Source organism: Mauremys reevesii, linkage group 2, assembly GCF_016161935.1.
Source record: "Mauremys reevesii isolate NIE-2019 linkage group 2, ASM1616193v1, whole genome shotgun sequence".
In the NCBI taxonomy this organism is placed as follows: Eukaryota; Metazoa; Chordata; order Testudines; family Geoemydidae; genus Mauremys; species Mauremys reevesii.
This window is the reverse complement of record NC_052624.1, coordinates 116,327,223-116,345,496: the sequence shown is the minus strand read 5'-3', so window position 1 is coordinate 116,345,496 and position 18,274 is coordinate 116,327,223. Positions and strand designations below refer to the sequence as shown.

The 18,274-nt window shown below is 39.5% G+C and overlaps 1 protein-coding gene across 4 annotated transcripts in view; it reads left to right on the top strand.

The window, feature by feature from the left end:
* The window catches only part of LOC120396977, a 77,262-nt gene that overhangs the window by 25,184 nt on the left and 33,804 nt on the right, over positions 1-18,274 (top strand). For all 4 annotated transcript variants that reach the window (XM_039522284.1, XM_039522286.1, XM_039522285.1 and 1 more), the window contains 3 exons: positions 2,581-2,703; positions 13,932-13,974; positions 15,084-15,209. In XM_039522284.1, coding sequence (XP_039378218.1) covers positions 2,581-2,703; positions 13,932-13,974; positions 15,084-15,209 — 292 coding nt within the window. The remainder of the gene's footprint in view (positions 1-2,580; positions 2,704-13,931; positions 13,975-15,083; positions 15,210-18,274) is intronic.

The window sequence follows — 18,274 nt, the reverse complement described above, 5'->3', positions numbered from 1 at the left end:
AGTCTATAAGGTGCCACAGGATTCTTTGCTGCTTCCACCATTTAGGGTTAACCTTGGGGCAGATAACTTAGACAGTTGTTCCTAGTAAAACCATAATAAAAGATTTAAAGATTGATTACTGTGGTCCTTTATGGATGGGAGAACACAACTGCTGAATGATGTAATGGAAGGTTTGATGTACAAAATACAGGGTAGTTAAGCAGAAGAAGATAGTTCCAAAGCCAGGCTGGATTGATTTTAAATCAATTTTAACAGTTATTTAAATCAGTAAACAGGAAATCCTGATTTAAATAATTGATTTAAATTGTTATTTGCATTTATACTTTTTATTTTTTTCCCCCTAAAGAAAGATTGATTCCTATTGGTTGGTAACCATTAAAGCATGTTGATTTGTAACCAATTACCTTCACGCTAAACTTTTTCTAATCAGGAGGATACACTATATATATTTAAGTAATTACATAGCTTGATTTATGTTTATTCAGATTCAATTATTCATATAGTTTTTACATTTCACTATGTTAGAAAATGGTGAATGTTGCATTTCAGATTTACTAGATGATGATTAATTTATGTGTAATTGGTGTCAAGCTCTGTTTGGATGGAAATTCAAGTTTAATTAAAATGCACAAAACACAAGCATTTACACTTTTTCTTAAAAACTACTTTTAATATGCTGGATAAATAAGAGAAAAAAGTTTATCAATATATGCTTTGCATTTCAAACTAACATTTATTAAAGTATGATCTGTAGTAGTTAGTGAATTAAACTGATTTTCTGGTCACCATGTTCCTCTAGATTTTAGAACTAGTAGACGACATTCTCACATGCAGTTTTTTTCATTAGTGTTTTTTCAGCTCCCAAATGATTTCTTAACTTTGAACTGAATGAGTTGAATAAACTGGGATGAAGAAAATATTCCCTCTGTAATTGCAAAAAAGGCTCCTGCTCTTAAAAGCTGGTTTAGCACTTCAACAAACTCTGGTTCTAGGTGTTTAGCCAGTGACTTCCATCAGTTCACTGGTATGACTTTCTTTAAAACTTGGAAGCAAACATATATTGCTGAATATTATTTTTGTATTTAATCTAAATGATTGTAATAGATTATAGTAAATGTAGGCCTTAACATAGGTTGTCAATTTCAAATTTAATTTTAAATGTCTTTTTTTTTTAAACCTTATTTCTTTTAAATGGAAAAAAAATGTTTTAATTATTTTTTTATCCACCATGTCCAAAACCCTTATTCTAGTCTTAAGGGTAATGCTGTCTTTAAACACTTGGGGATGCTAGAAGAAATTAGTCTTTGTTCCAGACTTTTTCAATGGGACAAATCATGAGAATTCCACACTCTTATTGGAATTGATCTTGGAGAATTTTTGCTATCCTTGCAGGTGATTCAGAAGGAGAAACCAATTGTGTAACATAGATTCCCCTTCTTCTCTCCCTCTCCACCCCCCCCCCCCCGGCTTTTTCAATATTGATAAATTGTTCAGAAATTTGGCAGAGATCTGTAAATTTCAGCACCCAAGAGATATTTGGAATACACTTGATAGGTGCAGTTATAATAAAGGTAATTTTGCTGCTTTGGGCATGCCTGGGGGGCAGTAGCACAATTAAAATCTGTCATTTATGGGTTTGTTTGATGTTTTTGCACTTCACAGGCCCTGCAGAATTTTCTTTCCACCGTTTAAAGCATAGTTTCTCAGTAAATCATTAATTTCTCATGGTGTAAAAATTCTGCTTTTATCATCAAAGTATGTTAGAAAATAGAAAATTATAAATCCAGGTTTGTTTTCTTAAAATGTGTTGAAAAAGTTCTGTTGTCCATGTGCAAGTGGCGATTTTTGCCTGATTTATAATTTACCCAAATCTGAAAAGATTTCCCCAGGGAAAAAGGCAGCTGTAACTGCAGGACTTTTCCACTTTCAAATCTCTGAATTGCTACAGCTATTTTTTTAAAAAGATTGGCAAAACTCTGTATTTCTCACTGAACTCATTTTCGAAAGCATATATGCTGTATTTGCTCAAACTAAAAAATAATCTGAGTCAGAGACTAAGTGTGGAATATTTAGCCTTAAAGGGTTATTTTTTTATTTAGATTTAAATAATAGACAGTTGTAAATTATAAACAGTTGAAAAAGGAGGATTGGCATGGCAACTGTAACTATATAAAGTACTCATTGCTGTAGTATCCGAGCACCTCACAATCTTTTATATATTTATCTTCACAATGCTATTGTAAAGTAGGGAAATACTATTATCCCCGTTTTACAGATGAGGTACAGGCACAGAGATCAAGAGATTTGCTCAAGGTCAGTGAGACGTCTGTGGCAGAGTAGGGAATTGAACTTGGGTATCCTGACTCCCAGACTAGCACTCTAACTACTGACCTAGCTTTCCTTCACTGGTGGTCATTGCTTCTGATTTTTGCTTGTAATTAAATCCAAATAGAAGAAAATAGATACTGTATTGTACATAACTGCTTGTATTGCCAAAGGGGAGAAAAAAGGAAATTTGACACTGTATTTTCTCATTAAGAAAGTCTAGATTAATAGAGTGGGTGGCATTTTTATTTCTAGACACAACATTATCCTGAGATAGTGGAATCTGATGAAATTAGAGGTCGAGGTTCAGAACTGAACAGAAGGCTTAAACAAGTTGCTGCAGTTATTGAAAAGAAGGAGGGAAGAAAACAAATAAAGGTAATTTTTTTTAAAAAGAACTTCAGTGCCTATGTGTATTCCTTCCCAAATGCCTGTGTGTTTGTAAAAAATACAGATGTCATCTCTTATTTATAGGATGGTGGACCCAACCCTCCTATTAACTTTGTAAATTTACTGCCTACATTATAAATGCTCTGTTCATTCTTAAAATGTTATTTTGGGTCTAGTTTTCTGTTATTTACTGTTGAGCATGCATAATCAGTTTTTTTATATAAGTGTATGCCCCGTCAGAAGTTCACAGAAGTTATATTAATCACCTTGTAGTACACTATAACAAAAATGTATCTTGGTCAGTCCTCCTTTAGCTAGTAAAATGGAGAATGGGGAGTTTCCCTGTTTTAGCAACAGCGAGAAACATGCTGTCATGAACAATATACATTTTACAGGAAAAAGAATCCCACGGTAAATTTCTGCATCTTATGCGCTATCGCAACTAGGTAGCATAACTTTCACATGCTACTGTTCAAACAACGTATATTTTCCATATGGCAAAATTGACTTATTCTTATCAACGTGCTTTGATTGCTTGCCATAAATCTTCATAACTGTTCTAAAGAATCCCATGCACACGAGCAAACAGAATACAACAGGGGTCAGCAACCTTTCATTTATTCACTCTAATTTAAGGTTTCACGTGCCAGTAATCTATTTTAATGTTTTTAGAAGGTCTCTTTTTATAAGTCTATAATATATAACTAAACTATTGTTGTATTTAAAGTAAATAAGGTTTTAAAAACATTTAAGACGCTTCATTTAAAATTAAATTAAAATTAGAGCCCCCCGGACCGGTGGCCAGGACCCGGGCAGTGTGAGTGCGACTGACAATCAGCTTGTGTGCCGCAGGTTGCCTACCCCTGGAATACAACATGCTAATCAATATTTATATTAATGGCTGTATTGTCATAATGGTATAGCATGCTACACTGTGGTTGAGTTTAGGCCAGTGACTGTCATTGAGGTACTGAAGGTGTTGAGAAGATTTTCTCCCACAATCTGTTATTTGTACCAGTGTCCTCTTTGGGGAAATAGTGGTTCCATTACTGGTGGAGATTCACTGTCTCCATTAGGGAGGGCAAGTGCTGACTTCTCTTAAGAAAACTGTTGCAGGTCTTTACCCAGGAAACCAACTATTTTTGGTTAATTATAGACCAGTATTACATCTTTACCTATTTCTGGGTATAATTATAGAGAAGGGAGTGGCAAGACAATGCTAAGTATCTAGATACCTTGTATCTTGCCACAAACGCGGGTATGGGACATAATCAGCACCGGTAGCATTAGTAGATGATCTCTTCTTGGTGGTGAATTAAGACCAACTGTGCATGCTGATATTGTTAGGTCTACCAGCAGCCTTTGGTACAGTTCTTTCCTTGCAGAGTGTTCCTAGAGACTGGCGCGAGGCAATTGTTCCTACATCCTAAGAGCACTGTTTTATGGAGTTCCATAGGATTCCATCTTGTTTCCTCTTCTGTTCAACAGGTATATGATATGCTAGGAAGATTAATGAAGAAGCATGTCCTATTATGTGTTCAGTATGCTGATGACACTGAGCTTATATCTATTCCACTTGATCTAGCCAGTGCTAAAAAATGTCTAGCTTGGTTTTTCAGAGAAATTGGGTAATGGATGAGAGCAAGGTGGCTGAAATTCAGTCCAGACAGTTCAGACTGAGGTGATGCTGGTAGATATGGGGAAGCAACAAAGATGTCACAAAGGTGATATCTCTATCTGGGGGTGATATCGGATCCCCTTTTACTGTTGGAGGATCACATTGCAGCAGTGCACAAGAATGTTTTTTGCCAGCTGTCTGGCCAGGTGATTGCAGCTGTTCGTCTTGGATGTGTACCTTGCTACTGTACTACATGCTTTTGTCACCTTGAAACTTGATTATTGCAGTGTACTCTATGTGGGGCTACACCTTAAATCTATCTTAAACTAACTTAAACTGGTGCAGAATGCTGCAGCCTGCTTGTTAAGCAGTACTTCTTGATGGCAGCATCTGTTAACAGTTCTCCAAGATTTGCATTGGTAGTCTGTTGGTTTTCAGATGGAGTTGGTGTGGGTTGATATAAACTGCGTTGGACCTGTCTCATTGAGAGAGACGACCTTTCTCCTTGTGCAATACTGTCACAGTTGTGATCAGCACAGGAGCTTGATCCCCTTTTTTTTAATAAAAGGCAAAGGGATGCTAGCTCCTTTCCTTTGAAATGTTCTGCTCCCCAGGCTCTGAAAAAGTGTGACTTTGCTGGCATGGTGGGCATGCTGCAGAGACCATCTATTTGAACAACCTTTGGTGGAGGCAGTTGAGGGTGGAATTTGTCTGTGGAAGTGTGGCACGTCTTAAGCTGCATTGGTCACATGACTTGTGACTAGATGAGGTGTGGTATGGTGGAAGGATGAAGTACTGCTTTAGTTGATTTTTACTTTATATCTCCTGCAGTCTAGAATTTTTAAATATATATCAAGGGCACCCAGAACTTTGTATGAGAGTCCTCTGGTGTGGAGTCCAAAATCTAAAGAAATAATGCAGGAACTGCTTTCAGTAAGGTTAGAGGTGAACAAAAATGGGATATGTTTGCATATGTGATATTAAAATGTTTGCATTCAAATCCCTGATTTGCCACACGTGTCTGTCTAATGACATGTATGCACAAATCACAGATTTACACATACCCATTCAGCAAATGTGTGCTACGAACTTACTGAAAATTAGTCCGTGCTGTTAGTAGTATCCATGAAGAGCTGATTTGGTCTGAAAAGTAAATAATTGCGTCAGTTTACCTTATTTCGACAAGCAAAAAGGGAATAAGAGGAATTATTCATTGAATCCTCATTTGAGTCGCTCTTGTTTTTAATTGTTGACTTTCTCCTGTAAAATGTCTGACTGAAACTGTAACGTAGAAAATGTTTTTATGTATGGAATTTTGCTGGAAAGAGCACAACTGCCAAGTTGTTTTCATGCAGGCATACTTAATCCAGTTCATTCAGAGACTCTAGATTGTATATTTTACTTGTAATTTTTGTTGTCCTTCAAGTGGTGTCTACATTTTTCCACTCACAGGATGCACCTGCTGCCTGCGGCTCAGATGGTGGAACTTAACTAGTTAACTTAACTAGTGTCCGTTGGAGTGGTCATGTACCCGCCCATTCCTTGCCCCAACCCTGTTCCTGAATAGTCTAGGGGTGAGGTTATAAAAGGGGGTGTGAGAGAGAAAGAACCGCTCCGGACTTTGTGCCTTGATCCTACCATTAGATAGTGCTTAGTTACTTACTAGTTGTTAATTTTAGATAGAAGTTATGTTTTAGAGTTACTAAGAATACGTTTTTACAATATCAGTAAGTAAGTTAGTAGATAGTATAGTAGTGTTGAGGTGTTGGCTTTGGCCTGTGATTATGGCAGATCCAAAGGTCAAGAAACATGTTTTAAACAGTGTGCCTCCTGCTCTTCAGTTTTCTGAGCATTGAGTATGCATACATGGCGCCATGCTGCCTCAGAGAAGGAAATTTGACCTCCATATGTGCTATCTGCAGCACTTTTACCTTGAGATCTAAGAAAGACAGATAAAATAGGCCACAAGCAGTACTCCTTCAAGAGGTGCTTGCAGGTGAAGCTTACTTGATCAGATAATATGGTTGACACCAAAAACTGGCATAGACCAGCCTTGTCATGAGATGTATTGAGGGACAAGGCTAAACATCATATTAGATGTCTTCATTGACATCCCGTGCCTCCACCTCCCATCATCAGCTCAGACTTCTAAGAAGTTCCTTAGACAAGAAATCTAGGAAGAGAGAGATTTCAGTGGAAAAGGACTTTGTGAGAAAAGCCAATCTGATCGGATCCAGAAAATGAAGAACTTCGGAAGAGAAGGAGCTCTCCAGAGCCAAATGTAACAGAGAAAAGGAAGGTAGAAGAACAGTATGCGACGCCTCACCTTCTACTCCCCAAAATGCCGTCAGGTTCCCCTAGCAAGCTTCTCTATCTGATATTGGGTCCGCTGTTCTCTTCTCTGTTCCTAATCAGATTGGCATTGGATCAAAGACCTGATGACAGATCAGAGCAACAGGTGTTTTCCTCAGTCTGCTTACCAATTAGTAGAAAGTATTTGGGTTCTCAGCCATTTTCAGCAGACCTTTTTGGTGGACCATACTATGGTCTGGACCATAACATAGACTTACAGACATTATTGGAGAATGATCCTGGGGCCTAGATGGTAGTATTGGACAGTTCCATGTTGCTAACAGGATTTGCAGCACGAGATAGAGTGAGCAACTCCTTTTACCTCTACTGATAAGAGGATGCTGGCTCCAATGACATTAAGCAAGGAAGGAGAAATCTCTGCTGTGTTGCATGATTCTTTGTCAGAGGAAGAACAAGTCTCTCTCCAAGATTTTCGTGAACTGAATCCTGGGACAGACATTCAGACATCTCCAGGTGAGAATGTAGGGGGTCTTCTCAGTGGCTTTTCCACTGAAGGATGGAATAACATTTCAGGAGTTGGTTCAGAGAATGGCATCTACACTTAAATTGCCAGCCACTTCGATGGAAGAAACTGCAACCCAGTCTCTGATATCTGGGTTCTCACTCTTCTGTAAAACATCATTACCAACTCTAGATGGACTTCTTCAACCTATTAAATTAATATAGGCAAATCCTTCATCAGTTCAACCAATGTCCAAGAAGAAAGGCAAATTATATTTTACCCCAGGAGGGGTTTTTATTTTCATACTCACCTGTCTCCAAATTCCTTGAAATTAGAGGTGGCTGTTCAAAGTTCTAAAGATGGCTTAGATCGATCTACTCCCTGAAGGGGACTGGAAGAAAATGGATGTCCTAGGAAGGAAGATTTTTCTCCTCTTCTACACTGAGCCTAAGAGTTACAAATTATCAGGCTATTATAGTTTGTTAGTAATAGTTTCTCTGGAAGATGATGTTGGCTTTTACTTTAGTGTTACTAGTGGAACAAAAGAAACTTGCTGATGCTATTGTCACAGAGGGACAGCAAGTATCAAAGCATGCTGTGAGAGCATCTGATTCCTTAAACTCTGCAGGTAGGGCTGTAGCAGCTGTAACTTCTCCCCAAAGATATGCATGGCTCAAATCATCAGGTTTACCCCCAGAAACTAAAGCCAAAGTGAAGGTCCTTCCCCTTGAGGAAGAAAGTCTGTTTAGTACCAGGACAGGTAAGATTCTGGAGCAGAGCAAAGAAACAAGGTGTTCAGCAATATCTTTGGGCATTTATCAGCCACCCAAGAGAAGACCAGGAGTATTTAGGTACCAAAGACAACACCCTTTCTTATCTGCTATTCCAACACAGAGAAGACATTATTACCAACTGCAATATCTTCAACAATCTCAACAAAGGAGGATTAATTTCAAACCCAGGTTTAAAGGCAAACACAACATGAAACCTTAGGCCACATGTTTTGACACATTGTGCCACAGTTCTCAAGCAGTCTTACTCCCCCTCCCCTTGAAGACTGTGACTGACATTATTTCCATTGTTGGGCTTCCATAACCACAGACAGATAGATCTTAAAAATTATTGCCAGTGGATATTAAAAAAATCTTCCAACCCACCCTCCCAGTTCCTGTTCAGGAACCCCTCCAACAATAACTTGTTAAGATCAGAGGTTCCGGCTCTAATCAAAATAGCCATCGAAAACCTGTTCTACAACTACAGAGGCAGGGGTTTCTTAACCTTTGCTTCTATTATTCCTTCCCTTTCTCCAAAAGATTATTTTGCAACCCTTGATTTGAAAAATGTCTATTTTCACATCACCATAAGAGAAACATGTCACAAATCTCTTCAATTTGTAGTGGAGGAGGCCCATTTCCGCGAGCACCCTTTTAAAGCTTTTTTTTTTTTTAAAGCAGATTGCGCAACCGGTAACCAATCATGCTCTCCAACAGGAAATTTAAAAAACACAAACAAAAAAGCAGATGCCACACACCCCCGGAAAAGCCCCCAAACAAGCAACATGCTACTTAAAGAAATGAATAGGCAATTACATATACAAAAAAGCCAATATACGCTTGCTGGGAGTGGGCTAGGCAATGTATTCACAAAATGTCAGCAGTAGCAACTCATCTCAGGAGAGAGAGTATTCATGCATTCCCCTATGCAGATGACTGGCTAAAAAAAGCACAATTGAAGGATCATCTTTTCAAAGCTGTCAACTGTACATGTACCCTCTTCAGAAGTCTAGATTTCCTGATAAACCGGAGTAAATCACTTTTATGACCTTTTCAGAGAATTCACTTCATAGGAATCATCTTGGACTCGCAGATAAACAGAGTACTATTATTACCACAGGGTGGATTCCAGTGTATGACATCCTCCATAGAAACTACTCACCAAGTACCCTCTCAAATTGTACTCTTATTTCAAATGTATGGGAATGTTAGCTTCCACAACATATATTACCCTTTTGCTTGTTTCAAATTAAAAATAATACGGCACTGGTTATCGGCCAATTACAGACAAGGCACAGACAGTATGAACTGAAAACTTCTCATTCCTAGACACGTTATTGTTCCTAGATTGGTGAATCCAAGCCCCAGAATGTCTGCCGGGGTGTACCATTCAACCTTCCTCTTTTATTTGCAACAGTGACTATAGATGTATCTAATATAGTTTGGCACACTTATTGCAGCAAGCTCATGGCTCGAGGACGTAGGAATTCCCTGAAGAAAAGGTTGCATTTAAACTAACTGGAATGCAGAGCAATCCAATGTGTGGAAGGTGAGGCATGAATGTTTTCAGTGCCCAAAGTAGTTCAGGTGACCACAGACAATACCACTGGAATGTTTTCCTTGGAGAAGCAAGGAAGTGAACACTCTTCTCAACTGTGCCAAGAGATGAAGTGGTTGTGGGAATGATGCATCCTCCATAAGATAATATCCCATAGTGATATACTTAACCTCAGAAGAAAACAGTCTGGCAGACAAATTAAGCAGAGTTCAAGTGGACAACCATGTGATACAGGAAATATTCACATGCTGGGGCCAGCACAGTTAGACCTTATTGCATCTGTTGATAAATTGAAGTCAGTTGCTTGACCGAACTTTGGTTTATTTTGAAATATACTCAAGAAATCAAATAACCAGTGCAAGTCAGGTTTATTAATATAGTACAGGAAAGAGGTTCTATATGATTCCAGTCTCTGAAAAGCAGTCTAGTGCAGTCAGTGATGTTACATTCACCTTGTGCAGAAGGTATGCTGCCAAAGTTGCACCTCTAAAGCCATCTTTTTGTACTTTATTTGTTTACCAGTAAAAGGTACCATATTTGTCATTTGAAACTAGATTCAACCAATTAGTTTTTATCTTATTACTTTGGTACCGTGGTGTGTACCCCGTATCTTTGTTCTGAAATGAACATGCATTCTAGATCATGATACACCCTTATCTTTGTTCTGGATACATGCATTTCAGGTACTAAGGGGTGTGAAGACACCTGCTAGGCCTGTACCAAGATAAATAGGTGTATGAGGGGAACTCCCTTTCTGTTGCTATGGGGTGTGGAAGCCAGTAAATAATTAACAAGGTTTTGAAGAGATCTTAATGAATATTAGTTAGCATGAGTTAGGTTAACTGTGACCCTGGTGACGTGAGGAAGCAAGATAATGTAAGACAGAGTGAATTGTGTGAAAGTTATTACGACCTTGCAATGTGCAGTCTTGCAGTCTTGTTTTTCTAGTGAGATAGCAGAAAAGCTTATGTATAAACAAAGTGTATTTGTTGCTTTTTACTGTCTGTATTATTGCTAGAAATCGTCTGAAATAATGGTATAAAGGCTTGATGTAATTGTTTACCAGTTGAGAGACCTGTCCAGGACCCTGTGTCCTATGGCACTCTCTCCCTCCATGGTAATTACTGGAGAAATAATAAAGTATTTAATTTTGCTGCATCCAAACAAAAAGCGAGAACTGAGTTTTTCTTCGACAATTTGGGGGCTCGTCCGGGATGGCAACGCCCACGGACCCACAGACAACTACTACGGATCATTCCCCTTCGAACCCCATGGCGCCACATGAGAGGTATGAGACCTTTTGAAATCTCTATTGGGGTATCGGAGGAGGACTTTCCGTGAGGACGTCTGTCTCTCTGTTGGGCTCACGCCATCTGAACTTATTGACTGTGCAGCAGGATCAGATGCAAAGTGGTATTGGGGAGAGGCCCCAATAAGGTTAGTTTATAGCAGTACTGGGAACTGCTGAGTTGGCCAAGGAAATGCATAAGGTAATGCATAAGGTAATGCATAGGTAAATTTAGAATTATGTCCTGGTACTGATAGTTTTCTATCTACTTAAGCCAAAGCTTACCTCAGCTGATACAAGATGTCATGGTATACTTGACATAAATGAACAGGATTATAACAAAGGTACAGATTAATTTGGGCTATATAACTGTTTATATTAACGATTAATGTGTGTACTTAATGCTTAATATACATGTATGCGAGCCAACGCATATTAGTCAATACAACTAAGCGCAACACAAAAGGTCAAATGTTTTGTTCCAGGGCGGGAAGAGACCACTTGATTTCCAATGTATTCCTCATATCATACAGCCAGGGTAGGTCTTTCCTCTAATATTATTGTTAGAGTTATATGGAAAATAAAACAGGATTAAACCAAGATATTGATCATACCTGCTTTGCCCAGGCAACAATGGTTTACAGAAGGGTTGTACAATAGACTTCTAATTATTCCTGATCTACCAGCTCAATAGCATAGCAGAGTATATCCTGAGTGCGGTGCATTTCATAGCACAGGCAGTAGCTTTCTAATGGGCTTAGAACTATCTTTTTTGGCAACTGTTCAGAATGTTCTAGAGAATTCTAGAAAAATACGGAAAAGATCCATTATTTGGGCAAATGACAGTAACATAGCCCCTGCATATGCCTCAATTCAGTTTGTACTTGCTTCAGCATAAGATCTCAGGACTGTCTTTCTTTGATTAAGATTCACCTTTCAGCCATATCAACCTTTTACTCTAAGGTTAATATTAAAGCAGTGTTTGCTTGAGTTAGTCAAAAAAATTTCAATAGGAAACCTTCCTGTGAAAGCTCCAACTCCCATTTTGCTACCTCAATGTAGTTTTAATGAAGTTAATGAAACAACTATTCATACCCTTCTTTATACTATTTATCTATTCAAACAGCTTTTGTATTTGCAATTACATATGCAATTGAATATTACATATGCAGATGAATAACTGAATTACATACATTTATGACAAACCCTCCATTTGTAGTCTTTCATGGAGTACCTCACCCCAAATTACTCTCTAAAGAAGTCAGAGACTTCCACATTAACCAATCTGTTAATTTACCTGAGAAGCTAAATTACATACTTTAGATGTTAAGAGAGCCTGGCCTACTGTTTAGAATAAGACTAAGGAATTTTAGATGCTTATGAGAACTGTACATTTCTTAAGCTGATAACAAAAAGACTCAGGCACTGTATTCCCTATCTTTATTGAAATGGATTAAATCCTGCATCTCAGAAGCATATAGAAAGGGCCCTATCAAATTTATGGCCATGAAAAACGCATCATGGACCGTGAAATCTGGTCTTTTGTGTGCTTTTACCCTATACTATACAGATTTCACAGGGGAGACCAGCATTTCTCAAATTGGGGGTCCTGACCCAAAAGGGAGTTGCAGGCGGATGCAAGGTTATTTTAGGGGGTTGCGGTATTGCCACCCTTACTTCTGTGCTGCCTTCAGAGCTGGGTGGCTGGAGAATGGCGGTTGTTGGCTGGGCGCCCAGCTCTGAAGGCAGTGCCCTGCCAGCAGCAGCACAGAAGTAAGTGTGGCAGAACCGCAACCCCCACTACAATAACCTTGTGACTCCCTCAAACTCCTTTTTGGGTCAGGGTCCCCACAGTTACAACACTGTGAAATTTCAAATGTAAATAGCTGAAATAATGAAATTTACAATTTTTAAAATCCTGTGACCATGAAATTGACCAAAATGGACCATGAATTTATTAGGGCCCTACATATAGGTAATTGCCATTCCTCTCCCTGAAGTGGTAAGATCATACTCTGCTAGAGCTAAGGCAGCTTCAACAGCACACCTCAGATACATTCCAATCCTAGAGACTTGCAGAGCTGCTAGTTAGACCTAAATGTGTGTATGGAACTCCAATAAGTAATGTTTAGTAGAGTATAGATCAGATGCTCAATACAGCACAGTGGTTCTCCAATCAATTTTCAATTAATTCTCCTTGTCCAACCTGCTTTTATACTTGCCAGTCTGTCTTGTGAATGGAAATATGCAGAGGCAATTTGAAGGCGAAATGAAGGTTATTTACTTATAATTGGATTGAGATGGACTCAGAATACTTACTCTCCACCCACCTTCTTCTCTTCCTCAGAGTTGTAAGTATAACAGAATTGAGCAAGTTGTGGGTAGGAGCTGAGGTCCATTGAACATTCAGGAATGGATAGGCGGTGGGAGAAGGGGTGCATGAATGCTCTAATGGACACAGTTAGAGACACAAGGTGAGAGAAATAATATATTTTATTGGACCAACTTCTGTTGGTCAGAGAGATGAGCTTTCAAGCTTACACAAAGCTCTTATTCAGAAGAGCTCTGTGTAAGTTTGGAAGCTTGTCTCTCTGACTAACTGAAGTTGGCTCAATAAAAGATATTACTTCACCCACCTTGTCTGTCTAATATCCTGGGAACAACATGGCTACAACACTGCATACTGCTAATTAGATTCCTCTATCTGAGCTGCATATGGCTAGTGCATCCCATGAAAGGGAATATGTGGAGTCCATCTCTAAGAACTCTGGTTACAAGTAGGTAACCTTCATTTGTTTGAGCATAGCAGTAGGAAATACTTTGTTTCGTGGGAGATATCTCTGCCTCCTTTAAGATTCTCTGCTGTTCCTGCACCTTGTTTTTGTAGGAATAAGTTTAAAAAGCAAGGCAGGTGCACAAATAACTTAAATCCACTGGACTGTTTACTTTGAGTCTAATACCTGCATCTGCTTTACCTAGTTTTCCTACCTCCAGCATGTATGTATTGCAATGGGAAATATATAACTGGTATCCTGACAGCTGGACTTCAATTTGGATCTGCGGTCAGAGATGGTAAATGCACTGACAAAGGATGGTTAGTTAGATGTTTAACCAAATGTTTCTTTAAAAAAGGTTGTGCTAACATAAATGGGCTTTATGTTTAGGTTGTAACGGATCCTCCTGTTATGAAGAGAAAATGGCAAGAATGTAAGTGTTCTCTGTATGTTTATATAAGATTAAATCCTGCAATCTTGACTTGGATGCAAGGTCTATTGACTTCAAAGGGAGTTTTCCTGAACATGCACTGCTAGAGTTGTTTGCTAGTTTAGAGTGTTACTGTTGTTTGCTACATGTCTAGACTTGCAAGATGCTGAGTGAAAAAACGACATAAGCAAAATTGAAATGGGACACTGTTATTCCAAAATAAGTGTTCACACACAGACTTGTACAGAAATAACAAAAGGTATGAATGAAAGCCAGTTTAGTTATTTTGATGCAAGTTTGTGTGGAGACCAGACCTTAGAGTAGTTGAGCAAGAAGAGCAGTTGTATATAGGGGACCTAATAGTCACTTTCAGCCTATTGAGGAAAAAGTTATCCATTGGAAATCCAGATAAATATGGATTAATCTGTCAGTCTAGATCAAGGGCTCTCAAGATTTTTCATAGTGTGAACTACTACTTAACATGGATTACCTCTTGTCCGATAATGATAGCATTGACTACCTTCCTTGTTACTGCATTTACAAAAAAATCCTTGGAGCAACTTCAGCAATTGCTTATATGGCAAAATAATGTTGTATCTGTTTTTTACTGCAATTTAACAAGTGGAGACTATAAGGAGAGCCAGCACCATGTGGCCTGTCAGCTCTTCATATTACCAGTAAATGTAATAGGCCACAGACAATAGTTTGGCCACAAATTGATTGGCCACAGACAACAGTTTGGGAACCACTGTATTGGGAACCACTGTTTTAGATTTCTAGTCTCTTGAGGTCTGAGTTTTTGGTTAGTGTGTTTGTCAATTTTGTCTAGTTGATTCAGCAGAAACCCTGTGTTAGCTTGATAAGGGTTTTTTTTGTGTGCTGAATTTCCAGATTACACGAACTATACAGTAGTGTAAATAAGAATGTTCAGCAATTTATTAATATTAAATATTTTAAAATAAGTTGTATAACAAAGGAAGAAATGTATTTGGCTGAAACATTTTAAATGTAGCTTTAGATACTTATAAATGAGCAACTTTGAACCATCCCTAATAAACAGAAAATGTTAATCTAAGTGTATTTCAGGCATGTTTTTCTTGACTATCTTACAGATGGCTACCATTCAAAAGCTAAGGTTCAGCGTGTGTATGCTTCAACTAGCAATGAAGGAAAGGCAGAAGGTGATGCTGATAAGAATAAACAGATCACAGATTCTACTCAAAGTTTACCTTCTCAAGGTCAGAGATTTAAACATGTTTTAAAAAATAACTTTATAATGCAATGTTAACCTTTGCAAAATCGTACCACCTATGGTATATATAGCTTGGCTTGGAAGGATTAGATTTTTGATAAATGTCAATGAATGTTGATTGTGTATGTGGTGAAAACTGATGAAAAATATTTCCATTTATAACAATTGAAATTGACAGATAGACAGAGTAAGAAAAACTTCGCTTGAAAACTTGTTTGATTTAAGGATTTTTATTTCATATGCTTTGACATGTGATGTTTGCCAATGTGTGTTTTAATGGTTATAAAACTCTAACTATATGAATCTCAGCATCTACGGTCAGTAAATATTTTCTGACCTCCCATAATTGCCACAATTATGAAAATTTAACAATAAAAAATACTTAAAGATAAATATTGATAGCTGTCAATTATTTTTTAAAAAAAATTGAATTCTACCAAGCCTATATATAGCTTCTTTAGGTACTTTCAGCATATTTGTGAGTTTGGTGGGTTTGTTGTGTGGTAAACTAAATAGATTGGAAAATATCTCAGCAATTTAAGGAGTGGGGAAGTGAAGGGGCACAGCATAAACTGTCTGGAGCTCAGTACAGAATGCCTTCAGGGAATGACCCTATCAGCACATGACAAGAACATGGACAGTATCTCAATTGCTGCCTATGTTAACAAGGAGGAAGACTGTGTAGCCAGCCTCCGACTCTCTGGGACAGAAAACAAGCTGTCATTGCTAGGTCCTTTCCAGATACAAGGAAAGTTGACCATCATAGCAGTTAGTCAGTAGCAGGAAGGACTTTCTTGCCATGGATCCAATTCTATGCTAAAGTTGTCAAAGTATATTTTAGAGAGCCAAGTACTGTTGCAGTGACAATAATATGATGCCATGGCAACTGTGATGGGTAGAAAAGGTCTATGCCTCTGTTTACAGAGTGCACCGCTCACTGCTAGTCTGGCGCCTCCTCTTGGTCACTCTGGGGATTAGCTCTTGAGTTTGATGCCCCCTTCCATGGCTTGCACACTGCTGTTCTGTCTCTCTCACAGGTCTGTAGCTTCTCTTGTCCCAAGATCTGCAGTGTCCTCTTCGTGACTCAGCCCTCCAGCTGGATCACACAGTCTTCTTCCTTTCTGGGGTAGCAAAATCTTTTCTCCCTAGCAGTACTAAGGAGTCTTCCCTCTCACTGCCCCATGGTGCCACTCCCTCAGTGGCTAGTAAGGGAACCTGGTCTGCCCTGTACTCCAAGTTCCAGTCCAGGGACCCTCAGCTCAGCAATTCTGGGCCTTCCTCTCTCAGCTCTCACTGCTTCTTCCCTGGACTGCTTCCTACCACACCTGGTTCCCCTTCTCCCTCTGGGTGTACCAGCTCCAAAACTCTCCTTCCCCTTCCCAGGGAGTGACTGCTTCCTGCAGCCCCTCCCAGGAGCCCCTGTCTGTTGCCAGCTACCTGGCTTTTATACAGGTCCCGCCTGTTCCTGCATAGCTGAGCCTGCTCTCAGTTAGTTCCCTGGCTTCTCCTCCAGGTGCAGCCTGTGGAGTTAATTGACCTGTATGGCCATCTTAACTCTATCACAGCTTCATATGAACAAATACATAGAACAGCCATGTGTTATTCTCTCCATACTTCTACCCACTTTTACAAGCTAGACTTGTAAGAATTATTCGATTCAAGGAGTTATGACTGAGTAAATGGATGAAATTAAGAAAAAGAAACAAGGGCAAGTCTACACTACAAAGTTAAGTTGACCTAAGTTATGTTGACGTACCACCGTCACAGTAATTAAATTGCTTTTGCATGTCCATGCTACGCTCCTTTTGTCAGTGGTGCACGTACTCGCTAGCAGCGCTTGCATTGAGGCAGAGAGCAGTGCACCATGGGTAGTTGACCCACTGTGCAACTTGCCACCATCTAGTGTGGGGTGTTTTGGGCAGGGTGTTCAATTCCTCATGGGGGCAAACGAGTCACGCAGAGGTGACTGGGAACATGATTTCAATGCCCCGTGATGCAGGTTTCTCCATTCCATGATTTTATCTGCATCCCATAATGTTTCACACCTTTTTTCAAAAGACCTGTAAACCCATGTGTCCGTCATCTCTGTGTGAAGCATGGATCCTGCACAGCTCTGCACTGTTGTGATGAGTATTGCAAGCACAATGCACCTGATCCTACAGTATTTGCAGAGCTGTCAGAGGAGCCAGACATAACAAGATAATTCCTTGGAGGCTGCCTTGCTGTTGGACACAGAAAGAAACAATTCACAGTTATTGTTGGTATTCATGGAGCAGCTGCAGATGGTGGCGTGCCAGTTCTGGGCCTGAGAAACAAACATTGACTAGTCAGATAGAATCGTTATGCAGGAATGGGATGACGAGCAGTGGCTGCAGAACTTACGGATGTGCAAGGCCACATTCCTAGAAGTGTTTGTGGCACTTGGCGCAGCCCTCTGACGCAGCGACACCAAAATGAGAACTACGATGCCAGTGGAGAAGCGAGTGGTGATTGCTGTGTGGAAGCTTGCAACGCCAGATTTCTACTGATCAGTCAAGAATCAATTTGGAGGTGGGAAATCCACTGTAGGGGTTGCTGTGGTGCAAGTGTGCAGGGTCATTAATTGCATCCTGCTATGAAGGACTCTGACTCTGGGCAATGGGCAGGACAGAGTGGATTGTTTTGCAGCAGTGGGGGTCCCAAACTGCGGTGGGGTAGTAGATGGCACGCATATCCCCATTTTGGCACCTGACACAGAGTACATCTACTTTTCTATGGTATTGCAAGCACTGTTGGATCACTGGGGACATTTTACCAATATCAACACATGTTGGTCGGGGAAGGTGCATATCACACGTTTAAGAACACAGGCCTGTTCAGAAAGCTGCAAACAGAGACTTTCTTTTCAGACCATAGGGTCACCATTGGGGATATTGAAATGCCAATAGTGATCCTGGGAAACCCAGCCTACCCCTTACTCCCATGGCTCATGAAGAGGTATACTGGCCAACTCGACAGCAGCAAGGAGCTCTTCAACTACAGGCGGAGCCGGTGCAGAATGACAGTTGAAAG